The 25,112-nt window shown below is 45.6% G+C and overlaps 1 protein-coding gene across 8 annotated transcripts in view; it reads left to right on the top strand.

The window, feature by feature from the left end:
* The window catches only part of LOC135201768 (protein CLEC16A homolog), a 208,954-nt gene that overhangs the window by 110,302 nt on the left and 73,540 nt on the right, over positions 1 to 25,112 (top strand). Inside the window, exon 19 of one of the 8 annotated variants that reach the window (XM_064231014.1) lies at positions 9,178 to 9,255. The exons of the other annotated variants lie outside the window; for them this stretch is intronic. Within the exon in view, the coding sequence (XP_064087084.1) occupies positions 9,178 to 9,206 (29 nt within the window). The 3' untranslated portion in view covers positions 9,207 to 9,255. The remainder of the gene's footprint in view (positions 1 to 9,177; positions 9,256 to 25,112) is intronic. 8 annotated transcript variants of the gene reach the window in all.

The raw sequence follows: 25,112 nt of genomic DNA, 5'->3' as shown, positions 1-25,112 counted from the left end.
AAGTCATAAAATAAAAGTTCTTGAGCATGTATTAAACCACACAAAAACACCTAGTCTACCATCATTTATGGGTTCTAAGAGCCAGATCAAATAAACTTTGTTCCGATACGTAATACAAACCATCGGTCCTTTAACAATAGGAAGTAGCTAGCGGCAGCTGGAACGGTCGTAAGCTTCGAACAAGGGGAGAACGGTAGTTAACTGCTTGTCCGACAGTCGCGCGGCAAACAAATCACTTTTGCTTTCGGCCGCGGGTGTGAAGGACGTGTTCGTCATCGCTCTCTGCCCGCTTCATCGTCGTATGCTTTGTTTATATTGTGTTTTCTACTAATGGTTTGTTTGACTTGAAAATGAAACTGTAAGTACACTGTTTTCATTTTCATTACTTAATTATGAACCAACATGGAGCTATCGCCGTAGAGGCGGCGATTTCCTCTCTTTTCATGAATTGAACCCTTGAATAATGTCTCGGTGCCGAGGGCGGGCGCGCTCGCGCCGAGTCATGTATTTTGGGCGAAGTGGAAAAATGTAAGTACTTTTTTCATTATATTTTTGCCCTGTGCGTTCGTTACCGAGAGCGTGATTGCGCTCGGCACGAGCCTTTTATTTTGTATGATAAATGCAATGAAAGTGGATTCGCAATTGCAGTATTCTTTTCATTTATTTATTTGCATAATTTAATTTGGATCAATTTTCGCTCTTACCCGGGAATTGATCCTTACGATTATTTTCTATGAAAGTGAAATCGCAAGTGCAGTATTCTGTTTCATTTTCATATATATTTTATGATAGCATCATTTTTTTTTGGATCAAGTTTCCATTCTTACCCGGGAATTGATCTTTTTCCCTTTAAGTTCTGTGAAGTGAATCGCAAGGGCAGTATTCTGTTTCATTTTCATATTACTTTTCACTGCTGTGCGTGGGTAGGGGAAGCGAAGGTCTGCCAGGAAGTCGTCGGGAAGCTCTCCCGCGACTCCCTTGGTATCCGATTCTTCGTCTTCCTTCCTGCCCCCCGCTCAGCTTCCTCGTTGTATTTTGTATTTGGGGTCTTCCTTGCGTTCGGGGTGGGGCATGTCTTCCCCCCGTGCGTGAGGGAACCCCTCTTACTAATCTATCTATGCTACCGCAGGTGCTACATCCGTGGGAGACGACCTTGGACAGGTATGGACCACCGCGGCGGTAGGGCGTGCCTAGCATCCACGGGCTGCTGCAGCGTCTAGCGAGGTCTGGGGCGGTCTCCACTACTACCACGGCCGCTTATGCTGCTCCCCCCCCCCGCCTGGTCTACACACCCCATGCTGTGTCGGTGACGCCGTCTGCCGCTACTAGGGCCGCCGCCGTACCGAGGGGGGGTTGCCGCCGCCGCCTGTTTTCTTCGTGTTGCCTGCCCCAGACTTCCGCTGTTCCAGCAGCTCGCCCCTGGACCGGCCGCCAGTACCCAGGTTCCCGCTGGCTGCTGATGATTCTACGAGGCGATCGCTGGGCCTGCCGTACTTGCCGCTGATGTGATTCCCGCTGCTGATGTGATTCCCGCTGTTGGCTTGGCTGTCCCTTCTGGGTCTACCGCTGCCGCTGTTCCTGCCGCTCCTGAGCTGGTTGCTGTTCCTGTCGCTCCTGGTTCCTGAGCCTTTCCATGCTGGTCCTGCCCACGGTGTGTCTTCCCCAGTCCCAGGTCCTTCCGGACAGGTGCAGTCGGGCCGTGTTGCTTCGGCAATAGCCCCGGCTCCGGCCTGGATGGAGGACCTGACGACTGTCCTGCGTGAGCTGACGAGGAAGAGGAGAAGAGGAAGCTGTCATCTTCGTCTTCATCGTCTGCTGCTGCCTCTTCCCCTTCGACTTCTAAGGCCCATAAGCCGAAGAAGAAGAAGGCTGCCTTCCCCCCTAAGAAGTCTCCTTCGGGAACTTCTAAGGGCCCGTCCCACCCCTGGTGGGACTGGGGTGTCCTTCTGATCTGGTCCTCCTGCTCCTTCGGGAGCGGGGCCCGTCTCCCCATTCCGTCAAGTAAAGAGATAGACGGGGGGAACCAGAGGAGTATCGGTTAGCTCTGGTACTTCCTCGCCTGGTGCTAGCAGCGATGCCGCTACGCCAGGTTCCGGCTCGGTCTCTCGTTCGCGAGAGATCCCGAGTGTACGTTCTCCCTCGGGAGACCGTGCAGCCAAGTTTCGGCGCCAGAGTTCGCTTGGCGCCAAGACGCGGCACGGAGCAGAAGGCTGGTGAGAGCCGCTCAGGTGACTCTCGCCAGGCCAGCGGCCGCTCTTGCAGCGACCAGCTGGTAACCCGGGTTTTCCCCCCTAAGAAGGCTCCTTCGGGACCTTCTAAGGGCCCGTCTCGCTCTGGCGATTCGGGGAGCTCTTCTGCTGGTCCTCCTGCTCCCTCGGGAACAGGGCCCGTCTCTTCTTCTGCCAAGGAGAAGAAGACGGGGACCAGAGGAGTACCAGCTTTGGCTGGCACTTCCTCGCCTGGTTCTAGCGGTTCTGCCGCTAAACCAGGATCCGCCTCGGCTTCTCGTTAGCGAGTAGTACCGAGTGGACGGTCTCCCGTGGGAGACCGTCCAGCCAAAGTCTTGACGCCCGAGCTCGCTCGCCGTCAAGACCGAAGCGCGGAGCAGAAGACTGGCGAGAGTCGTGCAGACGACTCTCGCCAGGCCAGTGGATGCTCTCGCAGCGACCAGCTGGCTGCTCGGGTTGACGTGACGGTCGCTGACCAGCCACGGGTTGAGGCGAGGAAGGGGTCCCCACGGCCGTCGGTACCAGCAGCGGCTCGACGCGCCGAGAGGACGCTTGCCGGTCTCACCGCGACAGCGAGCCTAGCAGGTCACCTGACCGCCGCTCCCATCGGGACCGGGCGGAGACGGTAACCAGCAACAGCTCGCCTGACGCTAGAGATCAGCGTCGACGTTCTCAGCCGAGCCTCTCGCCCCAGGCGAGCGGCAAGGCTAGGCCTGCTGCTCGATCGCCACCGCAGGTTGACGATCAGCAGCAGCCCTCCAAGCACGCTGGTCCTGCCAGCGAGCTAGGGGGGAGCGTCAGGTCTGCCTCTCCTGTACCTTCAACCTCCTCGGGCTACACCGGGAGGAGCGAGGTACCTAGGAGTGATCGCGAGAGGTGCGCCGCTCGCGATCCCGCTATGACGCCGTATGGACCAGGCACGGTTCTAGGACCGACCAGGACATACGCGCAAGTAGCTGGAGGCGACCGTCAGGGGTCTGCCGCTGTTCCTCCTTCTGAAGGAGGAGTATCTCGGGATCTGTTCTTGCTGGAGGGACTGGACGGTCCTACTCCGCAAGACGCGGTTACTCCCGAGATACAGAGGAATTTTGCAGGTCATTAAGCTGATTCGTCAGCATAATGACCTTGCGGAAGGATTGCCGCTCCCACCAGCAGAGCCCACGTCTCGGCTCGAGTCGTTTTGGGGCCCGAGAGGGAACCCAAACCGACGGTGGGTCTGCCGCGATCGGAGCTTGCTGATTCTGTCTCGAACCAGAGTCTCTCGTCTCCGGACAAGAAGGCTCTCTCAGTTCTGGCTGATCGATCAAGCTACTTCCACCTCCTCTACTGCGACAGCGGCGTTTCTACGTGTCTTCGGACACCGTATTTAAATACTCCTTCGGTCCTCCTGAGAGGTTTCGACCTCGACGAGGACTGGAATGAGTCGGAGGACGGTATCGGCTCTCTCCTGTCAGGTGTCGATCAGCCCCACCCAGACGACGTTCACAGTGGCGGCAGACCCTTACCTACAGTGAGAGTTCGTAACCCTCCTCGGGGAAACTTTTTCTCTTGACGATACGTTTTCCCAGACTCTGAGAGGCCATCGCCGCAAGGTGATGGCTGCTCCTACTCTTCTCCAACTGCTAGTTCCACTGGGAAGGCGAGCGAGTATCCAATTCCTCCCCCATTCCCTCTCTCCTTACGGCTATGAGGGAAAGGGGAGGGATCCTACAGAGATTTCTCTGTAGGATCCCACGTTGGGGACTGCGCTACCGGGGGGACCTTCGGGTCCTACCTGACGTAAGCCCCGGTCGTTGAGGAGGGATCCTGCCCCATTCTCGATTTCTACGGGAATCGAGAGGACCACCAGCCGATATCGTTTGACGAATTCGGTGGGGGTTTCGCAGACTGCTTAGAATTCTACGGAATTTCTAGCGCATTCAGAGTGTTCAAGTTTTTTATGATCTCCAAACACTTAGGCGAGACCACGGTCCAAAGTGAGCGAGACGAGAATCCCCGATATGTTACACGATAATCGGGAACCTCGCCTATGCTCGAATTCCTGGAATTTCTAGCATTGGGAAGAAGACTGCTGCTGAAAGAAGACTATCTCACAGTAGGCGACCAACCTGGAATAGAGAAGAACGGACGGGAATATCCAGTTTGGCTTGAACTATCGTCTTAGTATTCTGTTCACCATTGAAGCTTTCCTTCGAGGAAGACTTCTCCTTCACTCTCTTTGATAGAGATCGAAGGTGGTCGATCTCCAATCCTTATTTTGTTTTCTTGAAGGAAAGAATTTAGGATGGAGATCGTTGTTCAGAATCCTACAAATATACTACGTATATTAACCTCGCGACATTCTACTAAGCAGTTGAATTGTCCGAGGGGTAGGCGCATATCCTAGTTAATCTACGGATTGCGACTAGACAAGAAGTATTCTAATTGAACTGCAACTCGGGGTTGCCTGCAACCTTCCAGGAGTTTTCAGTTTCAATTTTATATACTTATGGTTTTGTCACGACAACACCATTTCAACTTTTATATTTACCGAAATTCGTTTCGCCTAAATATAATTGCTCGAGCATATCTTTTATGCTCGGTGGTTCTAGCCGAACGCATTCCTTCGTGGAATAATGGATTACCTGGCAACTCAGGATGACAAGTCGGCGAGAGCTCAGGCTCAGCTACTGCGTATTGAACTGCCTGATAGCAGCTCAGTATCAGCTGGGCCTCCGAGATGCACGGTCATGTATGCCTCTCTCTCCCCTGCTTTGATTGACTACCGAACCGTATCTCTGCCCAACAATCATGGACTTAGGTCTCTGATTAACGGGGATTCTCGCAATAATGAAGGACCATCTACTGCTGTGACGATAGATTCCATCGCCTTCGACATTGCGAGAATTTTCAACAGAGATATCTCTTAGACTCTTTCATCTTTCTGTTTACCGCACGGTAACAGAAGTCTGTACAAGTCTCCCGCTGCATCGCACTGCGATAATGCGAATGATTTTGCAGACATCTGAGTTTGTCTTCAAAATATCTTATATTCGTAGGTGTACAATTGTTCATTGTTCAACCCGAATTAACAGATATGTCAAAAGACATCGCCTCCTCTCCGACCTGACAGCTCTACTTCCAAATGTTCAGCCCATGAGAAGCAGTTCTTCAGGCGGCTTTCCCCTGTGTTTTCATTACTGAAGAACGCCCCGCTTTCATTGCAACTACGACTTCTCACCGGACAGCAATGAAATAGCGGTTAGCGTTTTCAGTCATTTGTAAGCACAGGTTCAGAATCTTGAGAATCCTTCTCTCGATTCGTCTGTGAAGACGTAGGTTGCATTCATATCTACCTTCGTCTTCAACGGTACATAGTGTTGTTTCTCCTTAGCTGAGATTCAACAACTATGAGATGTTTTGCCTTCAGGGACCTCGGTCTCTAGAAGGCAATTGACTTTCGCCTGTTGGGCACATGCCTTAAGAGAATCACCTCGCTGTCCGGCATTGGTGACAAACAAATACATTATTTGTTTGGTCTCTCGGCATAACCCTTTAAAGGCGAAGGTCACGTGACTTACTCGGATGCTTGGACAACTTGCCTCCTACCGAACGCAGTCAGTCGGCAGCTGTCAGAGCGCCCGAGTCAGTTACGAACTACGCTGTTGACTTAGTTCGGTTGTTACAGAGCAATCATTACTTCGTTTTAATAGCTTGTCACAGTACCCATACCATCGACACCCACCATGGAGTGTCGGTGTCCTATCCACTACCGAGAACTTCGCTGCATGGGGATAGGAGGATGCGAGAGACTTCGTGGCAAACGGACAGACCAGTATGGGTACTGGACATCACCGAAGTAGAGAAGAGGGATAGGTCATGCGACTATTCCCTTCTTTTCCTCTGAGGAACTGCATGACTTCTCCTTCGAAGTCAAGCATCCAGGGGATGGGGATCCGTGACGCTCGATTTCGTACCGAACTTCGTAGCGAAGACTCAGAACCCTTCGGTCCCTGACGATTGGTTCGAGTCGTTCACAATCCCCTCCCTAATGGACTTCACCGCCTTCGATGCGAAGGAGATGCTGCCTTGTCCGCAAGAACTTCTCCGTGGCGCAGGTACTGAAGGCAGGGGTCTGGTCCAACCAGACCACATGCCCCTCCTTCTACCTTCGGGATATTGCCCACAGGTCCTTGGATCTTTTTCCCTAGGACCCGTGGTGGCTGCTCAACACGTTGTGTAGCGAACCCAGACCCTCGCAGGCTGAACAGCATCGAGTCCTGGTGTGACCGTAAGAATGGATGAGTGAATGAGAGTGTGACTGGCTCCTCTTCCCATCTTTTTCTTCCCCTCTACCTGTGGTTAGAGGGACACGGTCGTCACCCTGCTGGATAAGGACAAGATGCAGGTGAGCTACTCAACAGAGCCCCATCTTACCCCTTTCACTAGGGATAGGAGCGTATATCCACCACTTCCTCCAACAAGGGGGAGGAAGTGGATGCCAGCTTGAGACAAACCCATACTTTATGTTGCCTCTTGCAAACAGGAACAAGTTCTTGCTTGCTGGTACAAAGAGATACGCTTGCCTCTCTCTTAGTACTCGGCCCAGAGGTCTGACCATTGATCCTGCGGTGCACACCCCGATCAATCGGACAGAGGCTTGGATCCCTCCCTCGCTCTTACGACCAGGGAGGCATTCCAGGGATGGACGCAACACCAGTCTGTTCATCAAAAGACTCAGATTCCTCCCACCAAGAAGTGAGTCTTCCTATTGTTAAAGGACCGATGGTTTGTATTACGTATCGGAACAAATGACAATTTGTCGAAAATTGCATTTTTCCTAACTATACAAACCTGAGGTCCTTTACATATAGTCCCTCCTCATGCCACCCCTCACTCTGCGTATTTTGCATGGGCCAAAAGCAAAAGTGATTTGTTTACCTCCCAGTCGTGCGGCGCGCGACTGTCGGACAAGCAGTTAACTACCGTTCTCCCCTTGTTCGAAGCTTACGACCGTTCCAGCTGCCGCTAGCTACTTCCTATTGTTAAAGGACCTCAGGTTTGTATAGTTAGGAAAAATGCAATTTTCGACAAATTGTCATTTTTAAATAATGACCTATTACACGCAAATAATTCACTTAAGAAACTCATAACATCACCATTGCAATTAGCCATTCAATAGTTCAACATTTTAGTGTCAATAAAAAAAGGTAATATTTTTAACATTTTAAAGTTTTAATAATTTTATTCTTTATTTTATAAATTCTGTATTTTAATATTTACCACTATGTAATTTTAAACTTTTATTGTTTTAGGTTTATTGTATTTTCATGGATTTTAATGTTTATTGCTCACTCGCATAAGTTGCATACACTAGCATTATTCAAATTTAATTTTTTTTTATTTTTTATTAGCAAAAACTCACATTAGTTTGCACGCATCAGTAACTGAAACTGCATATGCGATGGTATATCTTTAGTGTACTACTGTTCGTATTCTGATAGTAGAAGCAGGAATTTATGCAACAAATATTTCTTTTGCTGGCAAGGGCTAAAACTTTTTGCATGGTCATACAATACATGCCCACTTTTAAGAATGTTCCAATGGTGTTTGAGCTAGGAATGAGAAGTGGAAAAAATAATTTTCCGGGGGAGGTGAAGAAGATAGATGTCGGGATCACTCAGTATATTTGGCTTCTGGAACACAGAAGTATTTGGTAGCCTGTTTTGTTTGCTGTATTCATTTTGGATATCAGCTAAAAGTATTAGACTGACAGCATCACATCAAGCTGTCAGACATGAAAGTGCTTACCTTGAAGGCAATGTTTTATATGAGTCCCTCCAATAAAATGTGCAGGGAAACCTATGTACACTTTACTCCAGAATGTTCACAGCAGCATTCTTTTATGCATGTTTATCTTGTCTTCAGAAGAAAGATGAACTTTGAACACTAATGAGTTGTACTTTATTGTTGTGTTTTGATATGTTATGCTTTATGAAGTATGGTATATATTGTGAACTGAATCATCAGAAGGATAAAAGAAGCGTTAAATATGCTCTTAAAAGTTTTTTGAACAAGTATCTGCTCCATCAAGTATATCATAAAAAATGATAAAGGTAAAGTAACCCAGACCTTAATCTTATACATCTCTCCTGTTTTATACATGTTGGTGCATAGCATGGTGATTTCTTCATGATCTAAAAAAAAATTGACATTAAGTGCTCTTTATATTTTTGTATTGCTATGGTGTACAGTAATAGGAGTTTCAAGAATGAACATACCATATAATTTCCTGTTTTTAATCTTATGGTGTTTTTGGGTGTTCTTCTATGCTGCATGAAATGAAGTTCCTTTTGTCATATTTGAGGCATCAGAAAGGTAGTAGGTACCTGCCTTGTTGAGCAAAATAGGTCCTTGCTTTCAAGCTTGAGAGTTAGATTGAAAAATAGGTACACTAAACAAATGCATTTTTCCTCTTTTCAGTAATGGTATTTCTGGTCTTATAATTTTTCTAATGTCTTTTTTAGCTTATCATTTTTCTATGGTCTTTTTTAAAATTTTATTGAAGGTTGCATTGCTTTTAATTGAATATTTTAGTATCTCATAAGCTGTAACCTAATAAGTAAGTCTGAAGCAGTTCTAGTCATTTTAAAATATGAGTAAAGACTAAAGCATTGGGCCTGTTGCTGGTTAGGGTCCTTATGAAAATAGGATGATATAGTTTTTTACATTTTTTATATTATGGAGATAAAAATTCAGAATTATTTGAAAAGATGGCTGTGCCTAAATTTCTTACTTTTTAAAGGTATTTGATTAATTATGTAGTATTTTTCCAGTTTGTTTAGTAAAGATGAAAAATATTCTGTTGAAAGGTAGCAAAAGGTTTAGATTTACCCTCCCACACTAGACTTATGTTGGTATTAACAGTTATTAGAGCCAGTTTATTGAAGCGTTATGGATAAATTTACAGGACGAGTGCGGCGGCGCTCGGAAATATGACAGAATTCATCTCATCTGTTGGAGGAAAGGGACTGGGTCGAGAAAGAGGGCAAGTTTTATTTAATTTCTGTGTGTGTCTGCTTTGACTGTAGCACCAGTTTTTATGTATGTATGTTTCCAGCACGATGATTTTGGGGATTAGGGTGATGGATAGTAAATAAGGGATTTTGACGAAGGAAAAATCTATTTCTGGGTGATTGGCTCGTGTCGCCCTATGAAAGGATCCTTAATATCATTCTTTCTAGGTAAAATTAATCTAAAATTACCAGAGAAAAACAAAATTAAGAAAATGTCAGTAAAACTGACTCGCTCACTCTTAAAAAGAAGTGTCGGTATGGCAATAGGGGCGAGTGGGAACACTACCACGAGACATTCACCAATTAGAACTTCCAATCAGAATCCCCACAAGAGAGAGCTGATACCAACAGGTGATGCGGCCGCTACTACTACTACTAGAGGACGCCACGGACAACAGCGCCCATAGCGGACATCCTTAATCTAAAACATCTTGTCCCTGCAGGGGGGGGCAAACAATACAGGGTGGGTTTCATAGCGGCGACACGAGCCAATCACCCAGAAATAGATTTTTTCCTTCGTCAAATCCCTTTTTTCTGGGCTCAGCTCGTGTCGGCCTATGAAAGAGTACCAGAGAAACAGACAAGATGGGAAAAAAGGACAAAGGAAAAGCAGTTGTAAAATGAGGGGATATAATATAAGTAAATCAATTACAGCATATAACTAAGTACTTAACCCCTTCTTTACCGGGTGGGTGAGCAGAATGTAAACATTGCGTTTTTCTGCCGAACTGAATCTCTCGGTAGTGACTCAAGTTTGGAGGGGTGCCGATCGTAAAAATATTTGCCAAAAATACACTAATCAAGACTGGCTAATGAAATTATCAGGTATTATTAGCACTATAATAACGCATATTCTCTGTTAGTTTTATCATCCTACAGGGAAAATAAATGATTTTATGAAAAAAAATGTGAAACTCAGTGTCCCTTGTACAAGGGACACTGGTGGTCGGTGAGAAAACTACGGTCTTGAATAGAAATTCGGTCTTACAGAATGTTGGTATATCACACCTGGAACATGCACATAAAGTATTATCAAAATAGAACCGTAAATAAGCACGTAATAACAAAAAAAGAGCAAAAACTAAAGCGAAAGCCCCGCCAATAAATATGGAAATCGCAAATTTTATAGTATATCTTTCAAAAAATTGGTCAATGTCATTTTCTACGTTTTCTAAGATTAGTTTCATCAACAGAAAACAACTTTAGGGGCATTCAGGGGTATCTAAACTAATTTTTCAAGTTTCTTGTCCTCAGAAAAAATCGCTTTTTCTCTGGTTTGGTTTTTTTATATATATAAAGTTACTATAAGGCTTTATTCTACCTTCATTTATCTGGTGTTCATATCTTTTATTTGTAAAATGTAATGTGAATAAATAAATAAATACAGTAAATGATGATACAACTGTTTTTTTACTTGGGTAGAAGTTATTACATGTTTACGCTTGTCTGGTTTTGTGATTTTTGTTGAGACGCAGTTCATCTGTCACCTACACACTACTATAAGCAATAATAATATTTTTTTGGGTTCATCATACGTCTGGCATCGTGTCATACTGTTTATTTTGCTCCAAACTCTTCAAACCGAAATTACAGAATGATTGGAAGTCCCTATCGAAAAGAGGAGTTTTGGTGGTACTACGCATACCACCTTTATGCACCCGGTGCGGTGTAGTAGACTTGAATGGTGGTACCCACCTACCTCCAAACAAACTTTCGGTAATGAAGAGGTTAAGTCTAACTATTCTAAACAGTAACATAAAAGAAAGTTAGTAATGTAAAGTACTTAAAATTACAATAAACACAGTAAAATTATAATAATGCAGTGTAATTTTAACAAAATAGATTTACTTAGATAACTTATTTACAAAATATACAAACACATTGTGTCCTACCCTAGCATAAAAATAAGGGTAGGTACACTGAAGTACATATCAGTACAAGTTGTGGATGTCCCTTTCCCTAGCAAAAAAAATAAGGGACAATCCACTAATATGATTCAGCGGCTAAGGCTAGGATATCCGAGTAGCATGGCGATAGGGTGAGGCATGTTGGATGAGGTAGGTAGAAAGGAGACCTGGATCTGTACTACAACTACTATACAGTATCAGGAGAAACAATGTTTTCCCGCTGCTACTGCTGAAAATTTTAAAGATTCCAAGGACTTTAGATAATGACGTTTAAAGACTGTCGGAGATTTCCATCCAGTATACTTTTTAAGATCCTCAAGTTCATATGTTGAAAAGTAATTAATTGAGGTGGCTACTCCCCTGATGTCATGTGCTTTTGGAAATGAATCAGGATTGGCTTGTTTAATGAAGTAAAGGATTTGTTGTCTAATACCTTTTACTGACAAAGTACCAACTTTCTCTCTCATGAAGAGAGGACCTGAGGATCTTGAGGATGTACGAGATAGAAAGGCTCTTAAAGTTGATACTGGGCAAAGAGAAGGGTCTTGCGGAAGTGGGGATGACTTTCCAAGGGAACAGGGGCCCACCTTGCAAGAGGATCCTCATTTTTAGCCAAAAAACTACGATCCGGAGCAAGCAGAACTTCTCCTGAGGGGAGGAATTCCACATGACCCGCATCTCTGGATAGAGCCGACAGTTCTGAAATTCTAGCTCCTGAAGCTAGGCTTAATAAGAATAATGTCTTTCTAAGAAGCATTATGAATGTACAGGACGAGTTGTCAGTATCTGAAGCTAGTTTGAGGACATCATTTAAGAACCATGAAACTGCAGTAGGCCTTTGAGAAGGTCTAAGTCTAGCACAGGCTTTAGGAATAGACGTGAAATAAGATTCAGTCAGATCTATCTGAAAACCTAACTGAAAGATCTTCTTCAAAGCCGATTTATGAGTAGTAATAGTGCTAGCTGCTAAACCTTTTTTCAAACAAGGATCTGAAAAGAAAAAGGATATAGCTAGATTAACTGTCATGGTTGTAGTGTTTGATTCATTCAGGAAGGATGCTAATTTTTTAACAGCTGAGTCATATTGTCTAATAGTTGACTCTCTCTTATCTGATTCTAGGAAGAGAATATTTTGTGGATCAATATTAGCATCTTTATTAGCCGCAAACTTCATGAAGTCCATAAAGTTAGGGTCTGAAGAATTCCTGAGGAAGCGAACACAGTCCTCATTTGTACTGATTGTGACAGCTTGGGATTGGGAATCCGTTGAGTTCGGAGACCCAATTCCAGAAGAAGAGGATACCAGTTGCTCTTGGGCCAATCCGGTGCAATCAGAGCTACTATTCCCTTGAAAGTCCTCAGCTTGCTTAAGACTTTCAAGAGAAGATTCACTGGAGGAAAAACATAAATTTTTCTCCACTGATCCCAAATCTAACGACAGGGCGTCCGTGGCATAAGCCAGAGGGTCCAGGTTGGGGGCCACATAGCAAGGGAGCTTGTGGTTCGCTTGTGAGGCGAAGAGATCTACTTGGAGACCTGGGACTCTCCGGCATATCCACTGGAATGACCCGTCGTCTAGGGACCATTCTGATCCAGAGGAACTGACCGGGACAAAGCGTCTGCTATCACATTTCTTACCCCCGCCAGGTGAGTGGCGGACAGATGCCATTTGTGTTTGTTTGCTAGGGCAAAGATGGCTATCATGACATGGTTCACATGCTTGGATTTGGACCCTCCTCTGTTGATGCAATGAACTACCACTGCACTGTCCAAAACTAGCCTTAGATGAGACTTCTTCGGGGGAAGCAGTCTCTTCAAGGTAAGAAATACTGCCATTGTTCCAGACGTTTATGTGGCGCTGGCGAAATTGAACTGACCAAGTCCCCTGAACCTGTTTGAACTGAGAATATCCCCCCACCCGGTTCTTTATCCCCCCAAGACCCGGACAGGGAGGCATCCGTGTGAATGGTTAACACTGGAAGGGGATATTGAAGGGGTACCCGCTTGGCTAAGTTCTTTACTTTTGACCATGGACGGAGTTGATTGCGAAGGATCTGTGGAATTACTGACAACTTGTCTCGAGATTTGGCGTTTGCTCTCGATCGCCAAACTCGATTTATATCTTTTAGCCTTGCTTTTAGGAGGATATCTGTTACCGAAGCAAACTGAAGGGACCCTAGGATTCTTTCCTGGTTTCTCCTTGATGTTTGTTTGCATTTGAGAAATTGCCTGACAGATTTTGCTATTTCCTTCCGTTTGGCCACTGGAATTGACAGATTGTGGGAAGACAAATCCCATTGGATTCCCAGCCACTGAAAACGAGACTCCGGGGTAAGTCTGGATTTCGTTTTGTTTATCTGGAACCCCAGATGTTCCAGAAAGTGAACTACCTTTTTGGTGGCTTTGAGACATTCCTCGACAGTTGGTGCCCAGATCAACCAATCGTCGAGGTATGCTGCTACCATGATTCCCTGAGTTCTCAATTGCTGCACAACCACTTCTGCTATTTTCGTGAATACCCTGGGGGCTACATTCAGACCGAAGGGCATCACTTTGAATGAGAATGTCTGATTTCCTAGCCTGAATCCTAGGAATGGGCGGAAGTGTCTGGCTATAGGGATATGATAGTATGCGTCTGTAAGATCGATGGAGCATGTGACGGCTCCACGCGGAAGTAAGGTCCTTACTTGCGAGAGGGTAAGCATCTTGAACTTGTCGCAACGAATGAAAGAGTTTAGCTTTGACAGTCTAAGATTACCCTTCTTTTGTTGAGCCTTTCTTTGGCACGCTGAATAAGCGACCTTGAAATTTTAGATGCTTGACTCTCGCAATAGCTCCTTTCTGAAGGAGTTCTTCCGCGTAATCTGTCAATTCCTTTGATGGTATTTGGCGGAATGATTTGATTGGAGGAGGATCTTTGATCCAACTCCAACCCAATCCTTTGGACACTATGCTCTGTGCCCAATTGCTGAACCCCCACCATGTGACGGAAGAGGAACAGCCTCCCTCCTACCTGGGGAGCCTCATTGTTGATGGGCGGGTTGACCACCACGCCCTCCTCTGAACTGCTTGCTCCTTGTCGCCCTTCCTGCGCCACGCTGGCGAAAGTAGCCTCTCGCCCTACCTCTCGATTGTCTGTTAAAGGGAGGGTAGCCCTGACCTTCATACGTAGGGTTGAAGGCCGGCGAGAGTGCGTAGGAGGTCGAAGGTTGTGATTGAGGAGACAGCAGGAGGATAGGCTGGTTCTGTTTAGAAGTAGCAGGTTGTCCCTGTTGGGTAACCGGGACGGCCTGAACAAATTGCTGCTGTTGCTGGTGTTTCTGGTAAGGCTGGAACCTTTTACCAGACTTCTTTGGTTTCTTACCAGCAGTGGGGACGGATTCTTGCTTCCTCTTGGATGAAATACCCCACCTAGCTCTAAGGCTCTGGTTGAGCCTAGCAGCCTCGTGGTGTACTTCATTTACAGCGGACTCTGGGAAGAGATCCGCTCCCCACATGCTAGAAGCCAGGAGTCTATTAGGCTCGTGCCTAATAGTGCACTCCTGCAGAACGTGCTTTCGGCAATTCCTCCTAGCTTGGAAGAAGTCGAAAGCATCCGTCTGAACCGTCTGAAGCTGGGATTTGGCCAAGATCTTAAACAGAGGTTCCGTGCCATACGAGAGAGCAGCCATCTCCGTTATGATCAGTGAATTGAGGGACCTGCCAAACCTAGTTCGCGCGTCGAACTCCGCCTGAATCAAGGAATCAGGCAGCCTTGGGAGCTTTTCGCCGAACTGGTCCATGGCGCAGTCCGGTTTGAGCTTACCAAGCGTGAACGTGGCTGGCAAGTTCTCCCACAATTCTCCAAAAGCTGGGAAGAGCGGAGAAGTAGACTCCGCCTCCCTTAGCTGTGGCATGGGCTCATCCTTGAGGACTGCCTGAAGAGTCGTCTCTACTATTTTTGTAGCGAACGGAAGAGAAGCCTCCTCTTCCGTCGCAAAAATAGTGAAAGGACTCTTATAGGCCTGGAGCTTGGTGTTTGTGCACTCCCAGTCCTCAAGGCAGTGAACCCATTCACGTTGGGCATGATCCCTACTGTAGAGAACATTCTCCCTAGAGATCTTGTCTTCCCTAGTAAGAGCCGCTACGGTCAGCCTAGCATAGCCGATGAAAGGCTGCGTCAAACACCCGGAGGATAAAACTCGAAGTCCTCAATCCTTCGAGTTCCACACTCCGGGATAGAGATCATACCATCCTTAAACGGAGCGTAAGCGGCTACTCTCCATGGGTTCTCCATAGAGAAAGCTGGTAGAGAATCGTATGGCGGAAGCTGGAAAATACCAGCACTTGTCACTGGGGAGACTGGAAGGGGGACCTGAGAGAGCCCAGCTACTCGGTCCTCATTCTCTCTAACTCTGTTAGAGAGATCTTGGATGGACTGGCCCGATTGAGACAGAGTGCTCGACAGTTGTGTGAACATCTGCTCAAATTTCGTCCCCAGGGCGGAGACTTGAGAGCCGACCATCTCGCCCACCTGTTGCATCACCACTGCTGAGAAAGCAGTGGGATCAAAGGTGCTGGGTCCCGTCTCCTCCACCCGGCGTTACCGGAGTGGATGCGGTGGAGGCCGGAGAAGGCATTGGCTCGGCGGGAGCGCGAGCCTTCTCCTTAGAAGACTTGCTTCTAGAGCTCTTCGAGTAAGAAGAGCTCGGCTTGGCCTTCACCGCGTCAGCGTAAGAAGTCGAAGACTTCTTAGCCGAAGAAGACGAAGATGACTTCTTAGAAGTCGTCTTAACTAGGGTCTTCGGTTCTCTCTGTCCCTTCACCTTTGGGGGTACAGAGAGAGCGGGAGAGCGGGTAGGGATCTCAGATCCCACAAAGCCTTGGAAAGAAGCGCTTGAAGAAGGGACAGGAGAAGATCCAGGAGCGCCCAAGGAAAGACCTTGGGCGCCCGACACACCTACCTCAACCAACAAATCCTCTGCCCCTACCGCCATAGGCTCAATGTTGAGGTCCAGGGGTAGTCAGCGACGTCCGGGACCGACTCCTGTGTGGCTACGACCCCGAAAGATTGCTGCATTTCTTGCTGGATGGAGGCTATGAGAGGGGCTGCGGACAAGGGGTCAACATACCCTGTTGACTTGCCCACGGGGAAGATCTGTACGGCCAGCTTCTTGTCTAGGATGTAAGGCTGGCCTTTGGCGGCGTTCTTCCCGAAGCCGCCTACCCACGCTTTCAGGGTAGCAAGGGCGACCTCCCTCACACCAGCAGCCTGAAAGAAAAGGTGAGATGAGCTTCTAATGGCGGAACGGGGTTAACAAACTTATGTCTAAGAGTTGTTAGTAAAATGATAAAGAAGTCTATAATCGACTTACCCCCTCCACCAGCTGACTGACTAGGTCGTAGCAGATGGCGCAGGCTTCCGGGTGCCAGACGATCATATCGTTGTACGGCGTGGCACATGGAGCGTGAGACCTGCACTCATCGTGGCCGCAGGGGTCGTACAACGTCGCGTTGCATCCCAGGACCTGACAGTTGGTAGCCTGTAAGTGGAAAGATACATAAGTATCAGGAGAACACTTACAGCCTAACAGTTGCTCCGCTGGTGCCGGAGCGAGAAAGTTAGATTAAACCAGAGCCCCGCCATAATACGTGTGGTAGAAAAATGGTTGGTTGTCCTAGGCTATTGCTCCGCTGGCGGCGGAGACAAGAGATAGAATCCAACCAGATGTGGTGGTAAAAGGAAACCACGACGGATAATGGCGGGGATGGTAAACATATGATAATAAAATTAAACAAAACATTGTAAAATTAGGGTATATCCTTAAAAATAACAATAATATCAAACCTTTCTCCACCCGTCTACTAGAAGAGTGCCCGGGTAAGAAGCAAGCTCCCTTCCGGTAGCGGGGGGAGAGATGTAAGGATATAGTAGGCAAGCAACCGACCACTAGTAGTGACCACCCCGCCCGCTGGCGGAGCCAGTAATCTATAACCAAAGGTGCCCCGGCTGCGGCGGAAGGCTCCGTTCGTTATAGAAAGGGAAGGTGGCTGAGCAACTGGGGAAGGGGGGGGGAGGGTCTCGGCGTAACACGGCGGGAGAGAGAGAGGGGGGGGGGGTGGCCTACTCCTCCCCGTCTCAACAACTACCCGCTCGGAAACCCGGTACCCTATGAGTGGTCGCCCTATACCCCCCGCTGGGAGGAACCCCTGGCCACCTCAGAGAGAGAGGGAGGAAGGCAACTGAGGTTGTCAAGACAACCAAGGGGTCCCCCAGCGCCTCCCTATACCTGGTAGGGAGGGAAGGGGAAGGGGAAGGTGCGATGGAACACGTGACCGCAAGTGGCCTAAGCCGCGAGCAACACAACCGTGGGAAGGCCACGTGAACCAGGCTGTACCAATACATGGGACATGCACCTAGGCTAGCCTAACACCCTAAATAGAATAAATTTACATCGTAAAGATGGAAAAGACACTTTTAGTAGAAGAAAAAGAAGCCCAGGAGGAGGCAAACTGTTCCGAGGAACAGAAGCCTACTCGGAGCCAGCGATAGCCGATGAAGAGCAAGAGCCGGGATGCTGGGCTGGAACATAGAATAGCCCTAAATACCAAACTAAGAGAAATGGTAAAGGGGCTAACCTAGCTAAAACTCGATGTAAAAAACGATGAACGTAATATAGAAAGCCCATAAGTATAAGAAGTCCCAGTATGGAGGACCGGGAATTCTTAACGAGGCAGCATGGCGCCGCCACGAGACAACCGGGAAACCGTATATGACCTATTAGAAGGAAAATACTGGTTCCCGGAAGACAAAAATACAGTAAAACATTACTTATGAGGCACTTAACTTAGCCGTTGCGATGGCAGAACGTTCCATGATGAATGGTGATAAAATTCCTCGTAAATAGCACAAGCACAAAGAGAATGCGTCCGAACGCTGGCGCTAATTATTAAGGATGTCCGCTAGGGGCGCTGTTGTCCGTGGCGTCCTCTAGTAGTAGTAGTAGCGGCCGCATCACCTGTTGGTATCAGCTCTCTCTTGTGGGGATTCTGATTGGAAGTTCTAATTGGTGAATGTCTCGTGGTAGTGTTCCCACTCGCCCCTATTGCCATACCGACACTTCTTTTTAAGAGTGAGCGAGTCAGTTTTACTGACATTTTCTTAATTTTGTTTTTCTCTGGTAATTTTAGATTAATTTTACCTAGAAAGAATGATATTAAGGATCCTTTCATAGGCCGACACGAGCTGAGCCCAGAAATGCCTATTTTTCCATCCATGGTGTGCTTGATGTAGAAGTGAATGCAGAATAAATGTTGCTTAGAGAATGAAAGGAGAATTTTTTATACATAATGAGCTTTGTACATAAATTCATGATTGCAGTGCCATTGATTGAATCTAATTCCAATTTGCTTTAGTTGAGCTTATAACATTATCTTAACATAAATTTTTAATAATGCATAAGGTTTAAGTTCACATGCTGTTACCTTATTATATGTATGTAGTCTCTACATAGGAAAACCAATACTAGAATTTGGAGTATTTTAAGAACTAATATGTTAATTACATTACATAGAATATCTAACATAGATGGAATTATTAACATTCTCATCACTGGTGGAATTTTTCCCCATAGAATCAGCCATGAACTAATGGATAAAGCATGCTTCCAGGCATCTGTCTGTATTGTGAAAACCATAATTTTTAAGTCTCATATTTAAAAAAATTTATAAGCAAATTCAAATTCATTGGGTCTGACAGTGAAATTATGCCCTGCAGCAGTTGCTTTCTTGAGTTTTCACGTATTGAAGTACAACAGGCCTTGGGATGAGTCAATTGGGCTCTCATATCTGCTTTATATTGCCAGCCAGTTTGGTTTACAGGTTGACTGTAAATGTTGAGAGTCTTGCTTTTCTTATCCATTTGTGTACCACTTTAATGCTCAGTGTATACGTATGTGCTTCATGTGTTTTACTTGGTTCTGATGGTATTGTAAGCCTTTAGAACAAATCAGACCCAACTGACCATATACAGGCAGTCCCCGGTGGGTTCAGCTTACGACGTTTCAAGGTTACAACGCTTTTCAATTATATTTATCAGAAATTATTTCCAGGGCTACGACGCTTACAACACCAATCTGGCAGAAGAAATATGACTCCAAAAATGCAAAATTTATCAATATTTGAAGGTTTTTTTATGAAAAATGCTATAAGAATGCATTTTACATAGTTTTAATGTGTCCAAAGCATTAAAAGTAAGGTTTTCTTAGGATTTTTAACTAGGTTCCGGCTTACAACAATTTTCGGCTTATGACGCATCTCAAGAACGGAACCCCTGTCGTAACCCGGGGACTGCCTGTATGTATAACCTGAATTTTACATAAGTAACTTACCGAGTAATTACATAGCTAAGAGTTTCTAGCACCGGCAGCTAAAATTCAAAATTTGCGGTAGTAATTCTTCCTTGTTTTAGCTATAGCTAACTAGTCCTGCCCACTTTTGGGAAGAAGAGGAATAACTGAACCAGGTACTTAAATTTGTTTCTGCTGGCTTATGACAAGGTTGTGGGTCAGCAGGTGGTTCGGAATTTGAATTCTTTGCCTTTTTCCTGTAATCAATTAAGTACTCTTTTTGGTAGCCATTTGGCATTTGTTTTGATTTGAATTGTTTTTATTAGATTTGTTTTTATTAGATAATTAGCCTGTTAATTTAGATATTTAGTCTCAGTTACTGAATTTGACTTGACTTGTAACTGACGATGTCTGACACTAGTGTATCAAGCACTTGTAATTGCAGCAAAACCTGCAGGCCAAGATTAACGTTGGTGAAATATGACACTCTTACAATTTATGTGAATTGTAGAGGGCAAAACTGCTCAGTGGACAATACTTGCTTGGAGTGTGAAGGATTGGATGAAAAATAGTGGAGGACTTCAACTTCTTATCTATCTAAATTGGCTAGGGATAGACAAAAAAAATTAGTATTAGACAAGACCGGTTTACTGCTTGTCTAGAGTTAGATAGATCTGTTGATGTTTCGATTGTTTCTGTCCACGCTGTTTCTCCCGTGCCCAGCCCTTTTACTATTCCTCCTAAACCTGATCCCAACTCCCAGGTTCTTAACCCCAACACCATTGCCGCGTTAGAAAGTAAATTCGACAGCAAGTTCAAAATATTATTTAATACATTGACTCAATTAGGTCATTCAGTGAAAGCTCAAAAGGTTGTAGGTAAGTGCAAGTGGAGGAGCTGGCTGTCTGTCCTGCTGATTCTCTGAGGCAAAGGTCACTGATATACTTCCCTGTAAAATCACCAGGGAGAAGTCGTACCAGAAGCCCAAGGGAGATCTGTAGGGTCTGCCCACAGGCAGTTTGCCCCTCAGTCTCACCTGTCACTAATTCCCAGGTGAAGGCAGCAGACAGCCACTGGAAAGGCATCTTTGTGGAAGTGCACCATCTTTCCTCGAGTTCTTAGGCTTCCAGTCAGGAAAAGAGGTGCCAGTGGCGGTATAGTGATTCTTCCAGACCACTGAAAAGGTCTGCAGCTGATGCTTTGGCGGCGCCAGCAGTTCCGTGTAAGAAGTCTAGAGAAGCTTTTCCTTCGTGCAGCTTTTGGGATAGCCCAGAGAGGTTTTCTCCAGAGAGCTCATCATCAGTTAAGAGCCAAGAGGGTGCGGCTGCGCCTAGAAGTGCAGCTGTCGCAGAAGCGCGCCAGTTGTCTCCCTCATGCAAGTTGGTGCCTAAACGTTCAGTCGCTAACAAGTGCCCAGTGTCTTCCAGGATCTTGGAAATAGTCAATTGCCCAGTGGAACACCCAGTGAATGATGTTCACTCGGTATTAGTGGAACAATCAGTTCTTAGGCAACAGACAGGGAAGGATCCCAATCGATCTTTTGCTTCTTCAGCAAGTTCAGGGCGAGAAGATGATTTTTTTGCGAATTCAGCGCCTCAGCAAGATCCAGCAAGACCAGAACAGTCTAGAGATCCTGTCTAACAGAAGTTAGATATTTTAGGCTACTTAAAGAAGCCTTGTGCACCGAAAACCACTTGCAATCCTCTCCTTTCTCCAGTGTCATCAGTAGAGGAGGAAGAAGTCAATGCACCACAAGAGGCTTTGTCATCTTCTGCTTATGCAGCACTTCTGAACTTTTTGTTGCGTACTTATCCTATCTTCTTCTCTCCAGCAGCTCCTGCTTCTCCAACTACAACGCTCCATTTACGTGTGGTACAGGAAGCAACAAAGTTGCCAAAGATGGTTTTGTCAACCTCTGTGAAGAAAGCCCTCAAGGAAGTGGACTTGTGGCTTGCAGACAAGAGAGAGAAAGGGAAGGCTTGCTTTAGCTATCTGCCTTCGCACTTTCTAATTAGAAGGTATTCATACTACATGACTGGAGAAGCTCCTTCCTTGGGAGTCTGCCTCCTCTCAAGGGGGCTTCTCTAGCCTTATAGATTCGGCCTGAAGGTCAGCATTTTCTGCTGCAAAGATAATGTTCTGATTTTAGATTTTAGAGGTTATCAGGTTTTTGAACTGGTCTGTAGGAGTCCAGGCAAAAAAGATTCAAGATTACCCCGACTTCCCTTCAGACATAGGATCGGATCTTTTTGATGTCCTGTTTTGTGCAGACAAGGGAGTAAGGGACGCTTCAAGAGATATAGCCTCTCTTTATGCAATGGGAGTGTTGAAAAAGAGGGAGCTTTGGTGTTCCTTAACCACTAAAGGAGTCACCATGGTTCAAAAGTCTGCTCTTCTATTTTCACCTTTAGTAAAGGACTCCCTCTTTCCTCCGACTTTGATTAGTGATGTAGCGTCGGGTCTTGAGAAGTCAACACAAGATTTGTTAGCCCATTCCATGAGACGGCTGAAAGAAGCTCCTCTATTGAGCATGAGGGTAGCTTCCCCTTTGCAGTCCTTTCCTTTTTGTGGCAGTAGACTGAGATCGAACCCCAGAATGAGATCAAACATCCGTTTTGGCTCTCGAGCCAGTATGAAAAACTCTACGAAATCGGCTCCCAAAAAGTGAAAACGATCTCCTCTGTGCACCAGTAGGAGCAAGACTCCAACAATTTGGGAAGTATGGAGCAGGAAAGGTGCAGAGCCATGGGTAATGGAAGTACTAAGGTTCGAGTAGTCCGCATACTCAGTAGGCTCAAAGAAGTTTTCAGCTTTCACAAAAGAAGTTCATTCCCTTCTTGAGAAGAGAGCAATAGAGTTAATCAAAGATAAGAATTCAGAGGGATTTTACAATCGGCTGTTTCTAGTGCCGAAGTCAACAGGAGGTTGGAAACCAGTTTTAGATGTGAGTGCCGTGAATGTCTTTGTTCAAAAGACAAAATTTTGGAAGGAGACAAACCGCTCCATTCTATCGGCAATGCGCCAAGGAAATTAGATGGTCTCTATAGACATGAGGGATGCATATTTCCACATCCCAGTGCATCCAAAATTAAGGAAATATCTCAGATTTGCATTCCAAGATCAAGTGTATCAGTTCACGGTGCTCTGTTTTGGCCTGTCAACAGCCCCACAAGTGTTCACAAGGGTTCTAGCTGGATGGCTGCATTTAGAAGGATTAAGGATTGCTCTGTATCTGGACGGCTGGCTTCCTCACTCTCAGTCAAAGGAGCAGTGTACGGAGGACTTAAAAACGATGCTAAATTTTACTCAGGAGTTAGGGTTGTTAATAAACTTCCTAAAATCTCAACTGGTTCTTCTCAAGAGATAGTTTATTTGGGGATGACTGAACTCTCTTCTTTTTCGGGCTTTCTCATCCCCCCCAGATGACTCGAAAGTCTCTTCTTTTTCGGGCTTTCCCATCCCCCAAAAGAGTGGAGTCTTCTCTTCAGACAATACAAGAGTTTCTCACACTTCAACCTTGCTCGGCCAATAAGTGGATGAGCCTGATCGGGACTTTGGCCTCAGCAATTTGTGTCATTAAGGAGACTCCACATGAGAGTTTTTCAGTTGTCACAGGGCCAGCTGGGACAGAAAAGGTCAGCCCGATTCATTTGTGTTTTCGATAACACAAGAGATAAAAAGTCATCTGCTGTGGTGGAAATCAGAAGGAAGACTTCAGGAGGGAAAGTCTCTTCACCCACAGAATCTTGACCTGAACTGCTATGTCGACATGTCAGACGTAGGTTTGGGAGCTCTACTAGAGACCAAGGAAGAGTCGGGAGTGTGATCTCATGAAGAAAAGGAGATGCACATGAATGTGAAGAGTTAAAAGCTATACACTTAGGGCTCAAGAGCTTTGCATCAGAGGTTTACAATAGAACAATAGCAGTGCACTCAAACAACACAATGGCACTATCGTACATCAGCAGACAAGGGGGAACTAACTCCTTTTCACTGTGCAAAGCAGCATGGGATATCCTGCTGTGGTCCAAGGAGAATTGGACAACAATAGTCCCAAGATTTGTGCAAGGGAAACGCAACGTCCTTGCGGATCAGTTCAGCAGACGGAATCAAGTGATCCCCACAGAGTGGACTCTAGATCAGGAGGTATGCAGGTCCCCCTGGAAGTTATGGGGAAAACCTGTGATCGACCTTTTTGCGATGCACAGAAATTCTCGACCTACCAACATTCTCCTCAATACCAGGTCCACTACCACTGGCTAAGGATGCAATGCTACAGGATTGGTTGGACAAATTCCTTTATGCCTTCCCTCCGTTTGGATTAATAAGGGAAGTACTAAACAAGTTGCTAATATACACAGGAATGTGTCCATGATTTTGATATCCCTGTTCTGGCCACTAAAAGAGTTTCTCAGACAACTGCACTTCAAGAGGTTTATCATGGGCTATCCTCTCTTGCTCTGACAGGATTCAACCTGTCAACAGATTTCTTAGAGCAAAAGGATTTTCAAGAAAGACTGCTAGAACAATTTCAGAATGTAGACATAAATCCTCTGCAGCAGCCTACCAAAATAAGTGGGCAATTTTCTCCATATGGTGCAAAAACAAAAGGGTATCTCGTCTTCTAAGACAACTGTGACAGAAATTGCAGACTTTCTCCTTTTTCCCAGAGATTCCAGAGGCTTATCTGCATCTACGATCAAGGGTTATAGAGCTATGCTCAAATTTGTGTTTTCAGACATAGAGGATTAGATTTGTCAGTAAACAGAGACATAACAGACTTGATTAAATGTTTTAATACAAGTAAAAGAGGAAAAGTTTCAGTGGCCTGGAATTTAGATGTGATGTTAAAATGACTTTCAGGCCCTTCTTTTGAACCACTGGAGGATGCCTCATTCAGAAACCTGACAAAGAAGACTCTTTTTAATAGCCTTAGCAACAGCAAAAAGAGTAAATGAACTTCAGGCTATGGATAGCAGAGTTGGGTTCTCAGGAGGAGACGTAATCTGTTCACTATCTCTGGCCTCGGTCTTTTGTAATTAAGAATCTGTCAGAATTATTAGGGCCTGAATAAGAGGAGTGAGGCCTTTGCCCAGTAAGAGCCCTGAAGTTCTACAGTAGTGCCTCAGGATACAAAATTAATCCGTTCCAAAGCGGCCTTCGTAACCTGATTTTTTCGTATCTAGAACTACGTTTTACATGTAAATTGCCTAATTCGTTCAAAGCCCTACAAAAACACCACAGTAAATTTTATATTAAAGCTAAATTGACCAATAAACAATGAAATACAACAATTTGGACCATTCAGTACCTAATGTAACTGTGCCTGACCTGTAAATAAAGTGTACGTATTAGTGTACAGGGTACAAGAAATACTGTACGTACATATGTAGTAAAATGTGGAACCTTACGTTTCGAGTGAGGTGATATCCGAAAGTGGCGACAGAGGAGGAGGACAAATGGCAGAAAACATGAATACTTAACTTTACTAAACATTAAAAAATGACAGAACAAATTAATATTAAACTGTATGAATACATAAACAAATGGCAGAAAACATTAACACTTAACTTTACAAAAAACTTGAAATTAAAT

This window comes from Macrobrachium nipponense, chromosome 28 (genome assembly GCF_015104395.2).
Source record: "Macrobrachium nipponense isolate FS-2020 chromosome 28, ASM1510439v2, whole genome shotgun sequence".
NCBI classification, from domain to species: domain Eukaryota; kingdom Metazoa; phylum Arthropoda; class Malacostraca; order Decapoda; family Palaemonidae; genus Macrobrachium; species Macrobrachium nipponense.
The sequence above is the reverse complement of the archived record's forward strand: the minus strand, read 5'-3'. Positions and strand labels throughout refer to the sequence as shown.